Consider the following 24,000-nt stretch of genomic DNA (forward strand, 5'->3'; position numbering starts at 1 on the left):
AGTTTGTGCAGAATTCGACAAATTGTCTTCATGAGGGGGGTCGCCGCAGTTTGTGCAGAATTCCACAAATTGTCTTCATGAGGGGGGTCGCCGCAGTTTGTGCAGAATTCCACAAATTGTCTTCATGAGGGGGGTCGCCGCAGTTTGTGCAGAATTCGACAAATTGTCTTCAGGAGGGGGGGTCACCGCAGTTTGTGCGGAATTCCACAAATTGTCTTCATGCGAGGGGGGTCGCCGCAGTTTGTGCGGAATTCCACAAATTGTCTTCATGCGAGGGGGGTCGCCGCAGTTTGTGCGGAATTACAGAAACTTTTTCATATTTTACATTCAATTAATTATTTTATACAGTGAAAGTAAAAAAGAAAAAAAAACTAACAAAAGTGAAGCCCAACCTGTGAATTGCTGAGCGGAAAAATTATCTCTTGAATAACAATCCCCTTTACATGAAATGACCAGAATTTTTTCAGAATCTTATTTGAACAGTGTTTCCCAACCAGGGTGCCTCCAGCTGCTGCAAAACTACAACTCCCAGCATGCCCGGACAGCCAAAGGCTGTCCGGGCATGCTGAGAGGTGTAGTTTTGCAACAGCTGGAGGCACCCTGGTTGGGAAACACTAAAGTAGATGGTGGGGTGGGGGTCCCCTATATTCAGGCAGTTTCTCTTTTCTCTAGGTGGAGCTTTAAAATGTATTTTATTGACAAATGTTATCCACATTTTGATATCTTCATTGTCTGTCTAAATGGTCTGTGACCATGAAAGCGATTATTAAATTATGTAGCAATGTACGTCTGACGGCTCCCGATACTGTTTACCAGCTTGGCGTCGCGCATTGGCAACCAGATCAGAACTGACATCCAGTGATTTAGAGAATATAAAGAAGCACTCCGGGAAATCTTAGAGTGCAGAAGAGGTTATTATTAGAGAATGATGGAGAGGTTCTTGTGTATGCCTTGTGCTTACCTGTTTTAGCTGATGCGGCAGGCATGGAGTTTGCAGCCATATTCATAGTAATTCCATCACTGAATGCTGCCTACATTTCCCATGAATCCTCTGGCTTTGCAGAGAGTGGGAGTGGAATCTTATCACTGCATCGGTCATCTTATTAAAGGGGTATTCCAGGCAAAAAAATTTTTTATATATCAACTGGCTCCCGAAAGTTTAACAGATTTGTAAATTACTTGTATTAAAAAATCTTAATCCTTCCAATAGTTATTAGCTTCTGAAGTTTTCTGTCTAACTGCTCAATAATGATGTCACGTACCGGGAGCTGTGCATGATGGGAGAATATCCCCATAGGAACTGCACAGCTCCCGGGACGTGACATCATCATTGAGCAGTTAGACAGAAAACAACAACTCAACTTCAGAAGCTAATAACTATTGGAAGGATTAAGATTTTTTAATAGAAGTAATTTACAAATCTGTTTAACTTTCCGGAGCCAGTTGATATATAAAAAAAAAGTATTGGCCTGGAATACCCCTTTAAGCTGTGCTGGAGTTTGAACAGGTGAACAGATTAGACTTTTATAAGTGGGTTGAGGTCAGTTCACACTATATGCAGTTTTGATGCATTTGATTTGACCTATTGTCACAATTAGATGTTTCATGAACATTTAGTCTTCAGGCGTTGTTCAAATGTTGCATTTTTCAAATTTCTACTTTATTTAGGCTGTTTTTTCACATGTTTTGAACAAATGCAGTAAAATGTCAAATTTTTTTAAGCAATTTTGGGAAAAATCACAGCAAAAACTGAAACACAGCAAAACAATTATAGGGGAGATTTATCGAAACACGTGCAGAGGATAAGCTGTCCAGTTGCTTACAGCAACCAATCAGATCGCTTCTTTCATTTTGTAGAGGCCTTAAAAATTAAAGTGATCTGATTGGTTGCTATAGGCAACTGGGCAACTTTTGATAAATCTTCCCCTAAACACAGCCTCTGGAGAGTTTCTTTTTTACTATTATATATCCTGAACCTATAGAGATAGCAGCAGTATACAGATAGATCTGGAGAGGTATAACTACTATATACCCTGATCTCATAAAAATAGCAGCAGTATACAGAGAGCTGGAAGGAGGGATCTGATAGGTCATGATGTAATACTGTAGTTAACAGGAAGTCAGCTGACCCAGGACTAAGCACTCCCTCCGATACATTAAATACAGATTTTCTGGTGATCACATGACGTAGTTACAGTAGTGAGTAAATTCTGGTGAAGCAGCCTCCAATTGTCTTCAATGGGATTTAGCAGCGTTACGCACAATGTGGATTCTCTACCGCGGAACTTCCATCTCTGAACAAGTTTGTTCTTGCGAACTGCATTGTCCTCACTGGAGACTGCTCGTGTCCGCTCAGTCATGGCACTGATACATTCTGGCTGCGCACAGAACGTCCTCCCTTAATTTCTGCAGGCAGAAACAATTCCCTAATATGATGTTTCCTAACCAGGGAGCCTCCAGCTGTTGCAAAACTTCAACTCAAAGCTTATTTTATTAGCAGTACTCTGCTCCCAGCTAGTGGCCACAATGAGGTACTGCATGCAATATACTATGACAGGGTTTCCCAACCAGTGTACCTTCAGCTGTTGCAAAACTACAACTCCCAGCATGCCCGGACAGCCATCAGCTGTCCGGGCATGCTGGGAGTTGTAGTTTTGCAACTGCTGGAGCCATCCTGGGAGGGAAACACTGTTCTAATGACATGCAAAAATAAGAATAAAGTTTCCGGCAATTGCCCGTGACACTGTTCCTAAACTGTACCCAACCTTTGCTCGCCTATTAGGGGAATTAATAATTCTCTCATACAGTCCAATGTACACGTTACCCGAAACCCCCCCCCCCCCCCACCACCACCACCTCCCCAATGGCCCTGTAAGTCACGGTTGGGCCTTTCTGGGTTGTGAAGGGTTAATGCTTACTGTGTACTTCCCTCCTATAATCATTGAGTCTGAACCCGAGTGTCCTGTACAAGGGGCAGATAATAAAGTGAAGACTCCAGAGGATTTGTGGGACTGCGGGAAATCCTGTGCAGGGAAAGAATGATCCACAGGAACAAAACAAAGTCACGGGGTGGAAACGCTGATCAGACAGAATGTGATTATAACAGAGACTGCACCACTAATACAGAGAGAATACAGCCTATCCATCACTAGAGATCAGCGGTGACATCACTGAGAATACAACCTATCCATCACTAGAGATCAGCGGTGACATCACTGAGAATACAACCTATCCATCACTAGAGATCAGCGGTGACATCACTGAGAATACAACCTATCCATCACTAGAGATCAGCGGTGACATCACTGAGAATACAGCCTATCCATCACTAGAGATCAGCGGTGATATCACTGAGAATACAGCCTATCCATTCACTAGAGATCAGCGGTGACATCACTGAGAATACATTCTATCCATCACTAGAGATCAGCGGTGACATCACTGAGAATACAGCCTATCCATCACTAGAGATCAGCGGTGACATCACTGAGAATACAGCCTATCCATCACTAGAGATCAGCGGTGACATCACTGAGAATACAGCCTATCCATTCACTAAAGATCAGCGGTGACATCACTGAGAATACAGTCTATCCATCACTAGAGATCAGCGGTGACATCACTGAGAATACAGCCTATCCATCACTAGAGATCAGCGGTGACATCACTGAGAATACAGCCTATCCATCACTAGAGATCAGCGGTGACATCACTGAGAATACAGCCTATCCATCACTAGAGATCAGCAGTGAAATCACTGAGAATACAGCCTATCCATCACTAGAGATCAGCGGTGACATCACTGAGAATACAGCCTATCACTAGAGATCAGCGGTGACATCACTGAGAATACAGCCTATTCATCACTAGAGATCAGCAGTGACATCACTGAGAATACAGCCTATCCATCACTAGAGATCAGCGGTGACATCACTGAGAATACAGCCTATCCATCACTAGAGATCAGCGGTGACATCACTGAGAATACAGCCTATCCATCACTAGAGATCAGCGGTGACATCACTGAGAATACAGTCTATCCATCACTAGAGATCAGCGGTGACATCACTGAGAATAAGGAGATGCGAGTTTTCGGAGTCATAATTTGTTTAATCAAAAACGTCAAAAGAAAAAACCTTGTTCAACTTCAAAACACAAAAGAGAAATCTTGGTTTTTATAGGTATAAACAGTTTTTTGTTTGTTTTTTTACATTCACTTTTTGTTATTGTCACATGATCCCTTGTTGCGTTGTTATAGTGCAGTGTTGTTAGTGTTTGGGGTTTTATACACAGGATACAAGGAAACACCATAAAATCCAAAATCCACAGATTTAACTTAAAATGTTAAAGCCGGAATTGTACAGCAATTAAATATAATGGGAAACAATGTATCAAAGGAGTCGCTCAGGGAACCAATCAGATTGCTGCTCTCATTCCCCATAAAAAATGTTTTTAAGGAAAAACAGTAAGAAGAGATTTGCCTGGTTGTCGGGGGCATTTACTCCGCTTCGCAACAAATGCAAAACTACAACTCCCAGCATGCCCGGACAGCCAACGGCTGTCCGGGCATGCTGGGAGTTGTAGTTTTGCAACATTTGAAGACCACTGAATCAGATCAGTACTGGTAACTTCTGACCTTTTCTTGTGGATATTTTAGCTTTAAAAAGGGGCACTCCGGAGAGGAAAAAAATTATTTCAGGTCAACTGGTGCCAGAAAGTTCAACAGATTTGTAAATTATAAAAAAAAAAATTTTTTTTAATTCTTCCATTACTTATCAGCTGCTGTATGCTCCACAGGAAGTTGTGTAGTTCTTTCCAGCCTGACCACAGTGCTCTCTGCTGACACCTCTGTCCTTGTCAAGAACTGTCCAGAGCAGGATAGGTTTACTATAGAGATTTGCTTCTACTCTGGACAGTTCCTGACACGGACAGAGGTGGCAGCAGAGAGCACTGTGGTCAGACTGGAAAGAACTACACAACTTCCTGTGGAGCATACGGCAGCTGATAAGTACTGGAAGGATTGAAAAAAAAATTTGGGAAAAAGTAATTTACAAATCTGTAGAACTTTCTGGCACCAGCTGATTTGGGGAAAAAATAAAAAAAAAGTTTTCCCCTCCGGAGTAAGGGGAAAACAAACTTTAATTTTGAGCAGCTTATCCATAGTTAATAAAAAAAGAATACTAAAAATCTACATATTAACATCTTTGTTTTAAAGAAAACAAAATAGATAAAATAGTCTTCTATGTCAGATTATAAGAAAAGGAAGAATCTAATTTAAAATCAGCAATGATCACAGTGATGGAGAATCACAGAGCGATTTCTGCAGTCGCCTCTGAAGGCCACCAGGTGGCGCCGTGTCAGGACATTGCAGTCACCTTTAGTTTGTCTTGTTGGGTTGTGTCCCATCCTCGCTTTGGTTTACCAAATATATCACTAACTTCAGAGTCCTGGGTTATAGGGTGACTGAGTGCAGCCCTTGTCACAGGTCGTGTACAGCAGAGCTGAGAGTGTGGAGTAGCAGCTGCAAGTGGAGGAAACGCAGAGGGCGCCGATCATCCCGGTCTGTCCGGCTTCTGTGCATTACCTGCTACGTCAATGCAGATTGTCGCACACGTTATCCATTGACTGCAGGATCCTACAACACAGAGGAGGAAAGGTGATGGGTTAATATATAGATATACACAATCACTGCACCAGCAGAATAGTGAGTACAGATGTGGGGTATAATACAGGATATAACTCAGGATCAGTACAGGATAAGTAATGTAATGTATGTACACAGTGACCTCACCAGAAGAATAGTGAGTACAGCTCTGGGGTATAATACAGGATATAACTCAGGATCAGTACAGGATAAGTAATGTAATGTATGTACACAGTGATCTCACCAGCAGAATAGTGAGTACAGATGTGGGGTATAATACAGGATATAACTCAGGATCAGTACAGGATAAGTAATGTAATGTATGTACACAGTGACCTCACCAGCAGAATAGTGAGTACAGCTCTGGAGTATAATACAGGATATAACTCAGGATCAGTACAGGATAAGTAATGTAATGTATGTACACAGTGACCTCACCAGCAGAATAGTGAGTACAGCTCTGGAGTATAATACAGGATATAACTCAGGATCAGTACAGGATGTAATGTAATGTATGTACACAGTGACCTCACCAGCAGAATAGTGAGTGCAGCTCTGGAGTATAATACAGGATATAACTCAGGATCAGTACAGGATAAGTAATGTAATGTATGTACACAGTGACCTCACCGGCAGAATAGTGAGTACAGCTCTGGAGTATAATACAGGATATAACTCAGGATCAGTACAGGATGTAATGTAATGTATGTACACAGTGACCTCACCAGCAGAATAGTGAGTACAGCTCTGGGGTATAATACAGGATATAACTCAGGATCAGTACAGGATAAGTAATGTAATTTATGTACACAGTGATCTCACCAGCAGAATAGTGAGTACAGCTCTGGAGTATAATACAGGATATAACTCAGGATCAGTACAGGATAAGTAATGTAATGTATGTACACAGTGACCTCACCAGCAGAATAGTGAGTACAGCTCTGGAGTATAATACAGGATATAACTCAGGATCAGTACAGGATAAGTAATGTAATGTATGTACACAGTGACCTCACCAGTAGAATAGTGAGTACAGCTCTGGGGTATAATACAGGATATAACTCAGGATCAGTACAGGATAAGTAATGTAATGTATATACACAGTGACCTCACCAGCAGAATAGTGAGTACAGCTCTGGAGTATAATACAGAATATAACTCAGGATCAGTACAGGATAAGTAATGTAATGTATGTACATAGTAATCTCACCAGCAGAATAGTGAGTGCAGCTCTGGAGTACAGGATGTGCTCCTGAATGAACACTCCGCTCCTCCTCAGGTCCCGGAGAACCTCTCAGGGACTGTCTTTCAGTGTAATGTATAACTCTGCACGTGTCCAGGTATTTTATCACTCTGCTTATTATATAATTCCTAAATTGCACCATAATCCTCCACTAATTCCTTCCCTTCCAGCTACAATGGGGCAGAGGTAGAATTATCCATATTTCACCTACATTACAAGGATTTGCCGGGTGTAGAAAGCTTCTTAAGATCAAACACCATTAAAGGGATTAGGAAGAGTAAATTGTCTCGTGATGATGTGTGAGGAGTCTATACAGGGAAGGTGCTGGAGGGTATATAGGGGGGGAGGTCTATCAAAACGTGGGCAGAGGGAAACATGAACAGTTACCCATAGCAACCAATCAGATCGCTGCTTTCATTTTCAAAAGGGCCTCTCAAAAAATGAAAGACATGATCTGATTGGTTGCTATGGGCAACTGGGCAACTTCTCCTCTGAACAGGTTTTGATAAATCGTTGTCCAGTTGCCCATAGCAACCAATCAGATGGCTACTTTCATTTTGCAGAGGCCTTGTTAAAAATGAAAGCAGCGATCTGATTGGTTGCTATGGGCAACTTTTCCTTTGCACAGGTTTTGATCAATCTCCCCCATTATTTGTGTATATGAGAATATAAATCCATGACCAAGGTTTATGGCTAAATAAACGGTGTGAACGGGACGGCCTGTATATTACTCCTGCCTGCAATGTGTCTATACAGAATACGAGGTATATTTTGTGTATATTTACCTGTTCAGGGGGTACCCGGACTCACATAAATTCACCAGCGTGTACAGCTGCCTCATGGCATATTCATACTGCGAGGACAAGACATACTGGCGTCACGTACATATAGATACAATGCAATTCATTAAAGGGGTATTCCGGCTTTATACATCTTATCCCCGATCCCGGGATTTCCCAACCAGGGTGCCTTCAGCTGTTGCAAAACTACAACTCCCAGCATGCCCGGACAGCCGAAGGCTGTCCGGGCATGCTGGGAGTTGCAGTTTTGCAACAGCTGGAGGCACCCTGGTTAGGAAACACCACCTTTTCCAAAAGGACAAGGGATGAGATGTATGATCACAGGGGTCCCAGATCTCGGTGCAGCCCCCGGCATTCTGTGCCAGGCGCTGCCTCCGAGTCCGAGATGTGACGCCACGGCCAAGCCCCCTCGTGCCGTCACGCCACGCCTCTCCATTCATGTCTATGGGAGGGGGCATGATGGGCGCCACTTAAGGAGTTAATCAGTTGTAATACAGCACAGTTCAGGCAGTGCAAAATGGCGAACTTTGGCCGCGCAACTCATGTCTCAGCCAAAGTCTCCTTGTACCGTACAGTAATGTGATCTCACATGTAATCCCCAGTATGGCGGATAGACTGTGCCATGGTCAACCCCCCCCCCCCCCCCCCTTAATGTCTCACCAGTGGCATGTGCCAATTGAAGCAGCGCGTCTTGAAGTGTTCAGCCGCCGAGCGGTAACACGACATGTCGTTAATGATCACTTGGTCGCCGAGTATTTCCTCCATCATCTCACGCGATTCTGTGACTTGGAGAACAATCTTCCTCACAGATTCCTTTATCAGGAATTTAGCCTGTAAAAGAGAAGAAGCCGACTCCATCAGGCTCTAGATTTCAATGTCCATAGTTTTAATAGAGATATTTATAAAAAAAAAAAAATAATAATAATAATAAATATTTTTTTTATTTAAGATAGATATACACACACATTTTTTTTAAAGAAATTAATATATATGTGTGTGTGTGTGTGTGTGTATGTGTATAATTGTTTTTTCTTAAAGGGGTATTCCAGGAAAAAACTTTTTTTTATATATCAACTGGCTCCAGAAAGTTAAACAGATTTGTAAATTACTTCTATTAAAAAATCTTAACTTCAGAAGCTCATAAGTACTGAAAGGATTAAGGTTGCTCTCTGATGACACGCATCTCGGGAACTGCACAGAGTAGAAGAGGTTTGCTATGGGGATTTGCTTCTAAACTGGGCGGTTCCCGAGACACGTGTAATCAGAGAGCACTTAGACAGAAAAGAACAACCTTAACTTCAGAAGCTCATAAGTACTGAAAGGATTAAGATTTTTTAATAGAAGTAATTTACAAATCTGTTTAACTTTCTGGAGCCAGCTGATATATATAAAACCCCTTTAAATGCCCAGTCCCCCTAATATTGCTGCTGTTTTCTAGCAGCGCAGAGTATTTCAGCAGAGCACTGCACAGATACTGGGGGAAGACACAGACTGATATGTACATAGAGCAGTGTTCGACAACCAGGGTGCCTCCAACTGTTGCAAAACTACAACTCCCAGCATGCCCGGACTGCTGGGAGTTGTAGTTTTGCAACAGCTGGAGGCACTTAGGTTGGGAAACACTGACCGGCAGCGATGACTGGGAGCCCAGATACGGAGAAAACAATAGTGATGGAGCCTTGTTGTATACACGCCATCCATGGTCTGTGAAAAGTTGGGTAAAGTAGTAGCAGCCATGACTGATTGTCTTCCCACCTAGCCTCTATTTAGCAGACAAAGCATCTGAAATCATCTGAGCAGAATAGACTGAGGACTTGGGGGTCTTCTATTTGCTTTGTATTGATATAAAAGGGTTTTTTCCACCAGGATCACCCCCCATCCATATAACCCAATAGGATTAATTGATGTCATAGTGCAGTGTTACCTAACCTGCACCCCTCCAGCTGTTGCAAAATTACAAATCCCAGCAGGCCCTAAAAGCCTAACCTACGCCTCGCCACCTGTTGGTAACTACAGCTCCCATCATGCCCTGAGAGCGGCAGCACGATGGGGAGTTCTAGTTTTGCAACAGCTGGAGAGCCACAGGTTGGGGAATACAGTCATAGGGTACGTTCAGACAAGCAGATTTTCCGCACGTATTTCGCTGCGGATCCGCCGCTGAAGGACCTCTGTATGCTGCCTTTACATGTGCCTGCTGGGAGAGGCAATACGCCGCTACGAGCAGACACAGTGCGATGTGCGAGTCACCGTGCGCATGCGCAGTATACTCGCACATCGCGACAGCTCTTGGCCTATTGAGCACACCGTGCACGCGCGGCAACTCGCCCATCGCTTCAGTGTGTCTGCAGGTAGCTGCGTATTGCCGCTCCGAGCAGGCACATGTACAGGCACCATACAGAGGTCCTTCAGCGGCGGATCTGCAGTATAAAATCCGCTGTAAATCCGCTCGCCATAAGACTGACAGGAGATGTAGCTTTGCCAAAGTCTGTCAGGGAATGATGGGAGTTTCAGTTCTGCAACAGCTGCATTGCTACAGGTTGTGGACACAGTCGTAAAAGGTGCCCCTGCAAGGTAGCTGTAGATTTGCAACAGCTGGAGAGCCACAAGTTAGAGGACACTGTTCTATAGAAGTATATATAGTGGTATAGTAGGGTTACCTGACCTGTGGCTGTCCAGATGTTGCAAAACTACAGCTCCCATCATGCCCTGGCAGCCTGCAGGCTGCCAGGGCATGATGGGAGCTGTAGTTTTGCAACAGCTTAAAGGGGTATTCCAGGAAAAAACTTTTTTATATATATCAACTGGCTCCAGAAAGTTAAACAGATTTGTAAATTACTTCTATTAAGAAATCTTAATCCTTTCAGTATTTATGAGCTTCTGAAGTTTAGGTTGTTCTTTTCTGTCTAAGTGCTCTCTGTCTCGGGAAACGCCCAGTTTAGAAGAGGTTTGCTATGGGGATTTGCTTCTAAACTGGGCGTTTCCTGAGACAAGTGTCATCAGAGAGGACTTAGACAGAAAAGAACAACCTTAACTTCAGAAGCTCATAAGTACTGACAGCGTATAAACAGCGGTATGAGGGCTCATTGTTTGCGCCGTGATCTTTACTTTTTATTGATTCCACATTTGCATATATGAAACTTTTAGTAAATTAAATTTTTAATATATTTTTTTACTAAGTTTGCGCCGTTTACCGTACAAGATTAGTAACCCTATATTTTGATAGTTCGGACATCTACGCACGTGGCGATACCAAATAAGTTTAGAATTTTTTTTTATTTTTTACACTTTTTGGGGGTAAAATGGGAACAAGTGACGACTTACATTTTTATTGGGGGAAGGAATTTTTCAATTTTTATTTTTTATTTTACACTTTTTATGTCCCCATAGGTGACAATTAGAGATGAGCGAATTTACAGTAAATTCGATTCGTCACAAACTTCTCGGCTCGGCAGTTAATGACTTATCCTGCGTAAATTAGTTCAGCTTTCAGGTGCTCCCGTGGGCTGGAAAAGGTGGATACAGTCCTAGGAGACTCTTTCCTAGGACTGTATCCACCTTTTCCAGCCCACCGGAGCACCTGAAAGCTGAACTAATTTATGCAGGATAAGTCATCAACTGCCGAGCCGAGAAGTTCGTGACGAATCAAATTTACTGTAAGTTCGCTCATCTCTAGTGACAATTCATAGCCATCATTCGATTGCTAATACTGTTTAGTGCTATGCATAGGACTTAGCACTGATCGGTATTATCGGCGATCTTCTGCTCCGGTCTGCTCAATCTCAGACCAGAGCAGAGGACCCCTGGAGACGGCCGAAGGCAGGTGAGGGGACCTCCGTCCGCCATAATGGATGATCGGATCCCTGTGGCAGCGCCGTGGGCAAACAAATCATCCATTTTACCAACAACACTGCCGCAGATGCGGTGATCTGCATTGATCACGGCATCTGAGGAGTTAATGGTGCACATCAGCGGCCGGGACCTGCCATGCATGACACGTACAGGACATAAATGTATGTCCTGGTGCGTTAAGTACCAAGGCACCTCGACATACATTTATGTCCTGTGTTATTAAGGGGTTAAAGTAAGCAAAACAAGATATTGCGTTAGGAAGAGGAGCGTTCAATGTATTGTTTCCAAGCCAGTGTGCCTCCAGCTGTTGCAAAACTACAACTCCCAGCATGCCCGGACAGCCTTCGGCTGTCCGGGCATGCTGGGAGTTGTAGTTTTGCAACAGCTGGAGGCACCCTGGTCTAATGTGTCTGAACTATATCAATAACACAGTGAGCGCTACTGTGGAAAAATTGGCGTCATACATCTGTCCCAGCCTTGGTTACCATCACTACATTCAGTCCATAATCCCCCCGAGTGTTTGGTGACTATAAACGCGGTTTCGGCGCGTGGTTGGAGGGGGTTCTCCAAGGTTTTTGGTTTTGCCGTCATCACTCCTCTATGGAGAAAACATGTGATTTTCGTGTGACTCAGTGCCTGGCACAGATGAGGCTTTTTTTTTGCCCGGCTCAGCATTTATCATCCCTTCCTGTCATCCTTCCATTGGTTTGTGTGAATGAGGAAGTCTCAGAATGACAATATGATGACTGTAGAGGAATCCGGGTCAATCCTGTTGGGAGGTGTACGGACGGACGACAGAACCTGCGCGTCATCACAAATATAGAACAAAAGGCGTCTACAGAAACAAATACACTGCAATTCTATTAAAGGGGTAGTGCAGTGAAATAGATCTTATCCCCTATCCAAATGATAGGGATAAGTTATAGATTGCAGGGGGTTCGAGTGCTGATCACCTGATCAGGGCCCGGCAGTATGCCGGAAGCGGCCGTTCCGACCCTGCAGGAAGCCACGGCCCCCTCCATGCATCTCTATGGTGTCGGCTGCCACTCTGTGCGGGGTCATCACGCCCCTTTCCAGCAGACTGCCGGGGTCTGATTCAGGAGGCCACAGGGGGTCCCAGTGGTTGGACCCCCCGCGCTCTATCCTTTGGATAGGGAATTAATTATGTTTCACTACAGATATGCCGGTATAAGAAGATTGTATGTAAATAAAAACAAATTCATTACTGGTTTCAGTGTGATTTCGACTAATTCATCACTTACAGTTGTGTAGTCCTCTCATTATCAGTGTGGTATTGTCTCAGCAGCTCCCAGCTCCTCCCTCTGTTCTGACAGAAGTTATGTAGTGCTTTGATGGTTAGTAGATTTCTGTCTTAGAAGCTTCAAGGCTCCTCCCTCTCTTCTGACAGGATGTTGTGTAGTCCTCTCATTGTTAGTGTGGTGTTGTCTCAGCAGCTCCCTGGCTCCTGGCAGGAGGTTGTGTAGTCCTCTCATTGTCAGTGTGGGGTTGACTCAGCAGCTCCCTGGCTCCACTCTCTCCTCACAGGAGGTTGTGTAGTCCTCTCATTGTCAGTGTGGTGTTGTCTCGGCAGCTCCCTGGCTCCTCACAGGAGGTTGTGTAGTCCTCTCATTGTCAGTATGGTGTTGTCTCAGCAGCTCCCTGGCTCCTATCTCTCCTCACAGGAGGTTGTGTAGTCCTCTTACTGTCAGTGTAATGTTGTCTCAGCAGCTCCTAGCTCCTCCCTCTCTCCAGAGACAAAATATTATCCTTTGCTTTCTCAAAAGGGGTGGCTGATCTTGCCTCTGAACTGTAGCCCCACCCACAGACTGATGTCATCACGTCTGATCAGCCCCAACAGCCTACATCACCATCTCCCTGTCCTATACACATGTACCTTTATTGGGACATTTCAGAGGAATAAAGTGTATACAGGATGCTGCCTTGTGCTGAACAGAGGAGCAGACAGGGAATGAAACCAGCAGGTACAATATCATTTGTATAGGGGATAAGATGTCTGATTGTGGGGGTCCTGCTTCGATTTCCCCACTGCACCCTTTGGATAGGGGATAAAATGTCTAGGGGTGGAGTACCCCTTTAAGTCATTTATTTAACCTGTAGAGAAACCTAAATGTTCCGTTTCCCCTACAGCGCCTCAACAAGGAAAATGAAGCATTACACCGAGCCCATTCACATCAATCACCCTATAGTAGACGTGTTAGGGCATCTATCTCTTACCTCTTGAAGAGACTTGATTCTCGCCATAATATCGCGGGCGGCTGTGAGGTCATTGGTGGCCATGAATTTTCTTTTCAGGATGGACATAGGAACATCAGGGCTGGGGGTCAGGTCCATCCGTTTTACAGGCGATAAGCTCAGACGAGGGGCCACTGTTTTCCCACTGCCTTGGAACTGCTTCACCTTCATATGGGAAATGGTCTGCGAACAGAACAGAGTACAAATACTTTAAGTACTCGCTGATACCAATTACCAATACTTTTTTCAATGTAACGTGACAGGGTTTTTTTTTTCTCTCTCTTTTTTTCCTTTTTTTACTTTTTATAAGAGAAAGGGCTTTTTATATATATACATATATATATATATATATATATATATATATATTTATATATTTTTTTTTTTTTTCTTACTTTTTGAAAAGGGGCGGTGATTAAAATGTTTATTAGGAAAGGGGTTAATTCACATTTATAATGATTATTTATTACATATTTTTTACTTTTCTTTAGTTCCCATAGGGGACTATTACTTGCAATCTGTAGATCGCATACACTGATCAATGATCTGTGCGGAGAGTGCAGACGGCTTACCGCACCTCCGTGATACCTGCCGGCGGGAGTACAGCTGGCAGATATCGGATTAGGTATTAGAGACATTTGCACAATTACTCGTTCAAATGTCCAGTATCGGTCCCGATTCCAATACCAGTATCAGGACATCCCTAATGACAACCGATTTGATCACCATTTTAGAGGGTCTGTCACCCACCTTTCCTACAGTCCAAACATTTCTATCTGCCTTGTCGTGACAGACAGAGGTCGCTGGGTGATGACCCCTGTGGAAGTGGATTGGTGTCCATCTTGGCTGTCACCCAGCTTTCTTAGAATCAGATGAATATACATTTTTGGACTCTGCGATAAATATATGCTTTTATTTGGTAACTTACCCGGTTGCCGTACTGCATCACATGACTGGTGTTTGTGTGTTTTTTCACCAGGGCAAACTGTTGGTGTAAAGTCTCCTTCGTCAGATCCTCCTATAGAATAGAAAAAAAATGAGCAAATGATCTGCGAACAGAAAAACTAACGACCCATTCAAAAATCATAATCATCCATCATTAAGATGTTTATGAAACATCATTTCCTACAAATTTGTTATTCAGAAAGGTGTATATTATTCCAACCTATGTTTGTATTGCTCCAGTAGAGTGCTCACCAACCTGTGGCCCTCCAGCTGTTGCAAAACTACAACTCATGCTGGGAGTTGTAGTTTTTCAACAGTGGAGAGTCACATGACAGGGAATAGGAAGCAGTAGAATGTATCGAATGCAGTCAGGGCATGTTGGGAGTTTTAGTTCTGAAACAGCTGGAGAACCACAGGTTATTTAATGCACATTAACTTTAAAGGGGTACTCTGCCCCTAGACATCTTATCCCCTATCCAAAGGATAGGGGATAAGATGTCTGATCATGTCTGGACCCCCGCGATCTCGGCTGCAGCACCCCAGACATCCGGTGCACACAGCGATGACTGGCGGAGGCTCACGATGTCATGATGTCACAGTCACGCCCCCTCAATGCAAGTCTATGGGAGGAGGCATGACGGCCATCCCACCCCCTCCCATAGACTTGCACTGAGGGGGCGTGACTGATGTCACGAGCGGGGCGTGGTCGTGACATCACGAGCCGCCGGCGCAGAACCCGACGCTCTAAACGGACGCCGGGTGCAGCAGGGAGATCATGGGGGTCTCCAGCAGCAGGACCCCCGCGATCAGACATCTTATTCCCTATCCTTTGATAAGATGTCTAGGGGCGGAGTACCCCTTTAATGGGGATTTCACGGTCATTTACATGGCAGAAATTCCACAAAATTCTAAGACGTGTTTAAATTGGAATTGTGGAATTCCATTCACAGCCCCTTTGAAGTTAAAGGAGACGTCCGATGCGGACTTTTTCTATTCCATCCTGCCCAGGCTGCAAAAAAAGAGAAAACAAACTTTCACTTACCTTCCTACGTTCCCCCAGAGCTCAGCAACAGTTGATCTGTCGGCCGGGCTGTCTACTTACTACTTCCCTTAGCCCAGGACGTCACACGGCGCTTCAGCCTATCACCGGCCGAGGCGGGACATCACTGCGGCCCATGATAGGCTGAAGCACCATGTGACGTTCCGGGCTAAAGGAAGTAGGAAGAAGACAGCAGCAATGCGCCATCATCGCACACATGCGCAGTGTACTCAGACATCGTGGCCGCTCCGTGATGTCTGCGAGTACACTGCACAGTGTATGCACAGTGACTCGCAGGCTCAGAGCGGCACATTGTGGCACACAGACGGGGCGAGAACAGCTGGTGGCACAATTTAGGGCTGGGTGATCGCGGATCCGCAGCTTAAAATATGCTGCATATCCATTCCATATGACCCTACCCTAAAGGAGTTGTAAAAAGTCAGCAGCAAGCAGCTAGAGGTGTAGAATAACCAACTATGTCATACTGCCCTCTCCTGTTGGGACTCGGTTCTGCCCTGTTGACCTGCCCAGATGATGTGCTCTCTCTGTGCTGCCAATGTCGTTCCAAATCTGCGCCAGTCAATAATAATAATTCAATCATCATCATAATCATCATCATCTTTATAGAAGTAAACAAAAAGCACCAGGGCAATACAAAGTGCCAACACCGCACCGGGAGAAGAGTATGGCATAGTTAGTTATTCTTCACCTGCCGCTGCCTATTTCTGCTGACTTTACATAAATCAGACCACCTCTTAAAAGACCACTGTCAATTGTAGGATCACGGAGTTGTATGTGACGTCGGCTTTAGTAAAGAGACTGACCTCATCGGAGTCCTCCATCCAGCTGACACTGTACAGATCTCCCAGGTAAGTGTCTCTCTTTTCGTCATAGTAGCAGGCGTACGACGACTCGTGAGGATTGGCCGCCGTGGTCGCATAGACTGTAAATAAAAGAACATGTCAACTCAAATTCCGTGCGACACTATCAGACTTTCTGGATTATAGGATGTTGAATAAAATTAATTTCACAGTGTTTAAGTTTGTTATTAATTTATCTTTGTATTTATTATTATTTTATTCATTATTGCCCTATTTTTACATTTATTTATTTTTTTCAGCATCAGTATAATAAAAAACCGAGTCTAGTGGTATCTCACCGCTGGAGGCTAATTCCGTTAATCATGTGACTAAAAAGCACAAGATGCGGAGTCATAACAGTTTCTAGATCCAAAACCTGCACAGTTTTCACTTCTGCAATGTGATATATACAGGGGTGATGACTAGGAATGAAAGGAGAACAATATGTGTAACTGTGTCCAGATCATCCAAGAGTATTCACAAAATATTCCAATAATCCAAAATAATCCAACCCCCCCCCCCCCCCCAAGTCGGACAAGGAACCGGATTATTGGAATTTCCAAACCTTTTAACATCTAACCTAATAAATACAAATTAAAAATTAAGAGCTATGGGAACATCTACGATACGGCTGGGAATGCCCTAGAGAAATGGGAAAAGATTTGGAGGCTCTGGATATGAGTGAATAAAATGTAGAAATGTATTATATATAGGGGTACTCTACTGGCCAGCGTTGGTCACGCCCCCTCATGCCATCAGGTCACGCCCCGTCAATGCAAGTCTATGGGAGGGGGGTGGCGGCCATGCCCCCTCCCATAGACTTGCATTGAGGGGTGTGGCCAACCCCCGCAGCGCGCGCACACAGCGTTCGGAACTAAATGTTCCTAACGCTGGCCAGTGGAGTATCTCTTTAAGATCATGTGTTTGTGTATTTTGTGTTGTATGTATCTTTTATATACATGTGTTTGTAGCTTTTGTTTTAAATTAAAAAAAAATATACACACACACACACACACGCACACACACCTGTAATATACGTACTTCCCTGGCTCCTGCAGATCACAATGAGGCCACGTAGGACAAGCACCGCGATGGTGGTGATGCCTCTACCTGCAGCCAGGACTCAATTAAGATCTGCAGGAGCCATTGTGGACCTAATGAAGACTGGAGAGTGGTTGTTTTGCAACAGCCGGTGCTTCCAGCTGTTGCAAAACTACAACACCCAGCATGCCCGGACAGCCGAAGGCTATCCGGGCATGCTGGGAGTTGTAATTTTGCAACAGCTGGAGGCACCCTGGTTGGAAAACACTGCTCTGGGTCATTGACTGCAGCAACCAGATACAAGGCTGCGTCCCCACTGCACTTACCATCAATGTTGTTGGGGAGATGGTTCATCATGGAGCCGGACTCACAAGCCTCAATATACAGAACCATCTGTGGGAGAAAAGACCAGAGACGGTGTTACGGTCACCTCACCTAACAGACCATTAAATCTTGTATACATGTATACAAAGTTAAACTATTATATAATGAAACATTCAGCAAGACAGTGATTAGAGCCAGATACTGAAACATGTCCTGTTTTCTAATAAGTTTCTATATTAATTGTTATTTATTTTATTAAGCACATCACATTACAGGCAGCCATATTGCTTTAGCGTTTAGTCATATGCTTTACGGCAAGCTCCATGGACCCCCATTATAGACACAATGAATGTCTCCAGACCCTATTCTTTGTATGGGGAGAGGTTTGTAACACTCTGTGACCTGTACAGAGGTCATGCTACAGGAAAAGGGAGAGGCTGAGCTCCTATTGTCTTATCTACATCGCAACACTATAAAAATCACTTTCCACCCGCCTTCTTCTTATAATCACAGATAGAACAAGGTTTGTCACAATGCATCAGTGTAGGTAAAGATTTAACCTGGAGTAATCAAACTGATACATTGTAACAACCCATCACCTGGACTAGGTAAGGGTAAGTTCTCAGATTCTTGATAAAACGGTGAATCTACAGGAAATGTCAGTGAAGTGCGTTGTTACCTTTTTGTACTTCTTGTTTTCATACATGTACTGAATAGTTGCGTTGAGATCTTGAACGTGCAGCTATGACAGAAGACACAGGTTACATATAATATATATTTTTTGATATTTCTATATTCCTGGGCTTTCGCATAAATAAAAATTTATGATATTTTTTCCAATATATATATATATATATATATATATATATATATATATATATAAAAATCTTAATATTATTATTATAATTTTTTCTTTTTTTAATTCTTTATTTAATAAAAAAAAAAAAAAAAGTCCACTAAATTCACTGTAGAAAGGCAACAGCACACAGAGAGTCCGTGACAAAGGCCGTGTGAGACGGCTGAAACATCACTATCGTAGATGTTTTCGGTGAATAAAGCCACACATTATTCACAGACTCCCTGTGTGCTGCTGCCTTTCTACAGTGTGTATAAATATACATATATATAATTTTTTTTTTTTATTTAATTCTTAAAGAATTTAAATATATATATATATATATATATATATATATATATATATATATCTATATAAATAATAAAAAAATAATATATTATATATTATTACTATAAATATATATTGGAAAAAATAATATATATTTCATTTTTTTTATTAGTTATTTATGCGAAAGCCCAGGAATATAGAAATATATATAAGAAAAAAAAAATATTTTTTATATATTTATATTCATATATTTCTGGGCTTTTGAATGAACAAAGAATTACAAAATATACAGTTTTTTTTGTTTTTTTTACGTATAGTAAAAAAAAAATATATATATATAAAAAATATTTATTTATTTATTTTTTAAATCTTTATTTCTGCAAAAGCCCAGGAATGATTATATAAAATACATCATATACACACACACATATATATTCCTAAGCCTTCACAGAAAGAATATATATAGAAATAAATTTGACATTTTTTTTGTGTATGTATGTATGTATATATATATATATATATATATATATATATATATATATATACACACACACACACACACAAACATGATTATATTCATCTGAATGCAACGTGAACAAGATGGCCGCTGCTCCCAGTATATCTGTATAAGCTATAAAGTAGACCAGTCAGGGACTCCTGAATGGATTTGCTGTCTCTGCACTACTTCTCTATAAGCCAAATCCTATATTTTGGGTTTGCAGCCCCCGATACAAGTGATAACGAGGTTAATAAAACCTGAAACACATTACTATGGTTCTCGCTGGTTTCATTTCTTGATTTTCTACATCTGGACAGCAAACACACAGTACTACACTCCTACATAAGTAACCTCAAACCAGACTGAGAGCAGCCGATGGGGGGGGGGGGGGGGGCGACTAGGAGAGGCTTACATCATCATTGGGGAAGGCCAGCAGTCCGGGCGCTCCGTGGTCAGTGAAGTAGACAAAGACGTGGTCGTTTGGTCCGCTGAAAGCACAAAGATGGGGCAAAACAATGTAATACAATATCCAGTACAGTGTAATACTATATCTAGTACAGTGTAATACTATATCTAGTACAACATAATATTTGATACAATGTAGCTGTGGGGAACAAATGACATCCAACATGCCGTACTCCATAAGGAAGAGTTAAAGGGGTATTCCAAGAAAAAAAAAACTTATATATATATATATCTCAACTGGCTCCAGAAAGTTAAACAGATTTGTAAATTACTTCTATTAAAAAATCTTAATCCTTCCAATAATTATCAGCTGCTGAAGTCGAGTTGTTCTTTTCTGTCTGGCAACAGTGCTCTCTGCTGACATCTCTGCTTGTCTCGGGAACTGCACAGAGTAGTAGGTTTGCTATGAGGATTTGTTTCTACTCTGGACAGTTCCCGAGACAGGTGTCATCAGAGAGCACTTAGACAGAAAAGAACAACTCAACTTCAGCAGCTCATAAGTACTGAAAGGATTAAGATTTTTTAATAGAAGTAATTTACAAATCTGTTTAACTTTCTGGAGCCAGTTGATATATATATCTCTATATACATAGAATTTTTTTTTTCCTGAATAACCCCTTTAAAGGAGTATTCCAGCGCAAAATAATTTATCCCCTATCCAAAGGATAGGGGATAAGTTATAGATCGCAGGGGGTCCGAGTGCTGGGGCCCCCCAGGATCTCCTGGATGGGGCCGCGGCAGTCTGCAGAAAGTGAAGTTTCGTCCCCAGCAGAAAGCCCCAGTAGACACGCCACCTCCATGTATCTCTATGGGGTACATGGAGGGGGCGTGTTGGCCACCGCGTCATGCAGGGACGGAACGCCCCCATTCCAGCATACTGCTGCGGCCCCGTCCAGGAGATCCCAGGGGGGGCCCCCGCGCTCGCCCCCCCCCCCCCCTGATCTATAATTTATCCCCTATCCTTCGGATAGGGGATAAGTTATATTGCACTACAGATCTCCTTTAAGATGCCCCCATACACAATAGTTATCCCAGTGTTTCCCAAGCAATGTGCCTCCAGCTGTTGCAAACTACAACTCCCAGCATGCCTGGACAGCCAACGGCTGTCCGGGCATGCTGGGAATTGTAGTTTTGCAACAGCTGGAGGCACACTGCTTGGGAAACACTAAATTAGTTGGTCACGCTGAAATTGGTCATACGACTTACCAAACAAGAGTGGGAAACGAGTGTGATACAGTATCTGAATCATTGTGATACATTTATCCATGGACAATATCTACACGTTCTAATCTTCATATAAATGTTCTTAATATGGAAACCACCTTCTTTATTTAATTGCTGGACAGGGGGTTAAGCAGCTGCCATATCCCATGTCAATAGTTATTAAGTGTGTGTGTGTAGATATATATATATATATATATATATATATACACATATACATACATACACACACACACATATATATATATATACACACACATACATATCTCCCCAACAATATAATAATAATCCTCAAACCTCTTAATAACTTTCCCGGATCCTTTCCCCTTGACGGCCCCGGAGTCACCTTTCAGGACAGCGAGGAAGTTTGCAGGGGTCACATCCTAGAGGGATCAGAATAGAATCATCATCATCATCGGGGTTACTCCAAAAAATACATAACTTTTCCTCTGGACAGGTTTTGATGAATCTCCCCTTTGTCCCTTATGCGGGCCATACATTTGTCTAAAAAGAAACAGCTTCTTTGATGTAAGCTACATACATTTATTTATTAATAAAATATGTTATTTCCTTTCCTCCATGTTTGGGAGGGGTTGCCTTTCATGGTCTTTGTATGCTCCTCTGACTGTTTACCCAGGTTTATGCTTTTCATGTGGATACTGTGATTTCCACCAATGCCTTTGCCTTATATTTTTAGCCATTTTATTGTCACAGTATTTGTTATTACTTTTTTTATTTTTTATTATTCAATAAAAAGGAGTTTACAAAAAAAATAAAGAAGAGTAAACAGCGCTGATAATTCTTCACCTACCTCCCCGGTATAGTCCTTCAGCACCCCGGCGTACACGTCCGTCCCGTTGGGTCTGTTGATGATGATGCCTTTGGTCGGGTTTCTGCAAATGACAAAAGAGCATAAATAGTTGTATGTATCGCTGTACCCCCCTGTATCTAAGCAATGGTAAAAATTGTTTAGCAAACTGTGGGGCCACACTGGTGCAGAGAGCCAAAAAGACTGATCCTGGGGGTATAGGGGATTACAAGAGAACAGAAATAAGTATATATTAAATAAAACTGTTCTCCTGTTTCTTTAGGGTAGGGTAACATGTGCTGTATTTTTCTGGGCATTTTCTGCAGCGGCCACCCGCAAGGCTGGCGTTGTTCGCTCTATACCCCCATCTGGTGTCTTAGGTATCACACGAGGCGCAGTCTCTCTTTTTTCTCTCAATTTATTTTTAAAGGTACACACTGCCCAGAGCAGTTCAGAGTGAGATGAGCTATGATTGGCTAAGGCTGCACTCACCCCTCTCAGCATTTCCTGCTTTTGAACTCGTGCCAGGCCAGAGAGATGAGGGGAGATGTGTAGGGAGACACCTAGTGGCCGCTTTTTAAACACAAATAAAACAGAAAACTGGAGGTCATGCTGTGGTTGTCACAGCTCCATGCACGGATCGGTTGCTAATTCGTGCATAAGGAGAATCGGGATGCTGGGCAGGAGATCGCAGGGGGTTCCATCAGTTGGACCCCCCGCAATCAGGAACTTCAGTACAGGAGTACCCCTTTAAGGGTTGTGTGGATCCCATATAAAAAGGGCCCCAACAGTGTCAGACAGTGAGCCAAACAGCCGGCCCACCTCCACCATATTATAGATGCGTGAGAACTGCCTGGTGGCGATTGTTACCACTTACTCCTCATTGTTGGCAATGTCATCGAACATCATCACAACGATCTGCTCATCGGGGATACCATTTTTCTTGACTATTTGGTAAGCATGGCACAAGTCCGCCTGGTGGAAGGAGAAAAAAAACAAAAAACATTCATTTTGATACAAATTGCAACAAATGTAAGTAAAATATATCAATCCGGAGCTCATAGAGTATTGACTGTATGAAACTGCAGCAAACACTCCGCTGTGCCAAGTATTGGGTCAGGATGGGATTCAACTTCTAGATCAGTGGTCTCCAAACTGTGGATCTCCAGATGCTGCAATACTACAACTCCCAGCATGCCCAGACAGACATAGACACATAGTGTATTACAGACCTATGGTGTGGTATATGTCCACGTCTATATACCTACAGTTCTTACAGTTAGTTTTGCATATTAAAGGGGAACTACAGAGGAAATATATTTTTTTTTTATCAACTGGTGCCAGAACATCATACAGATTTGTTACTTCTATTTCAAAATCTCAATCCTTCCAGTACTTATCAGCTGCTGTATGCTCCATATGAAGTTGTGTAGTTCTTTCCAGTCTGACCACAGTGCTCTCTGCTGCCACCTCTGTCCATGTCAGAAACTGTAACAAATCCCCATAGCAAACCTCTCCTGCTCTGGACAGAGGTGTCAGCAGAGAGCACTGTGATCAGACTGGAAAGAACTACACAACTTCCTGTGGAGCTTACAGCTTGGAAGGGTTAGGACTTTTAAATAGAAGTCATTTACAATCTGTATAACTTTCTGCCACCAGTTGATCTGATGTGTGCGGTACAGATGTGAACTTACCCATAACTCCCCTCTCACCTAAAGTACTACCGTGGGACACTTACCTTCTGGGCAGAAGTGGATTAGTCACCTGTACTTTCTGCTACCAGATCACTCAGATTTCTTGCGCAATGCAGTAGAAACATTGAATTCAAGTGCTAAACAGTCATCAATTAACCGATAGAATGACAGCAAGTGGATTAACTTTAGGATGGC

General features: G+C 42.9%; 2 protein-coding genes across 2 annotated transcripts in view; one reads left to right on the plus strand and one right to left on the minus strand.

Moving 5' to 3' along the window:
- The window catches only part of RIN3 (Ras and Rab interactor 3), a 61,440-nt gene extending 60,904 nt beyond the window's left edge, over positions 1–536 (plus strand). Inside the window, 1 exon segment of the mRNA XM_056547073.1 lies at positions 1–536. This exon segment is cut by the window's left edge and continues 495 nt beyond it. The gene's annotated coding sequence lies outside the window, so the exon portion shown is untranslated.
- Positions 537–4,830: 4,294 nt separating this feature from the next.
- Positions 4,831–24,000, minus strand: part of LGMN (legumain) — a 30,798-nt gene continuing 11,628 nt past the window's right edge. The window contains exons 3-14 of the mRNA XM_056546061.1: positions 22,989–23,086; positions 22,115–22,196; positions 21,601–21,686; positions 20,030–20,105; positions 18,675–18,737; positions 17,998–18,064; positions 16,595–16,713; positions 14,715–14,804; positions 13,772–13,972; positions 8,348–8,518; positions 7,673–7,740; positions 4,831–5,635 (exon numbers count right to left, since the gene is read on the minus strand). Of these exons, the coding sequence (XP_056402036.1) occupies positions 5,593–5,635; positions 7,673–7,740; positions 8,348–8,518; positions 13,772–13,972; positions 14,715–14,804; positions 16,595–16,713; positions 17,998–18,064; positions 18,675–18,737; positions 20,030–20,105; positions 21,601–21,686; positions 22,115–22,196; positions 22,989–23,086 (1,164 nt within the window). The 3' untranslated portion in view covers positions 4,831–5,592. The remainder of the gene's footprint in view (positions 5,636–7,672; positions 7,741–8,347; positions 8,519–13,771; positions 13,973–14,714; positions 14,805–16,594; positions 16,714–17,997; positions 18,065–18,674; positions 18,738–20,029; positions 20,106–21,600; positions 21,687–22,114; positions 22,197–22,988; positions 23,087–24,000) is intronic.

This window comes from Hyla sarda, chromosome 11, assembly GCF_029499605.1.
Source record: "Hyla sarda isolate aHylSar1 chromosome 11, aHylSar1.hap1, whole genome shotgun sequence".
NCBI classification, from domain to species: domain Eukaryota; kingdom Metazoa; phylum Chordata; class Amphibia; order Anura; family Hylidae; genus Hyla; species Hyla sarda.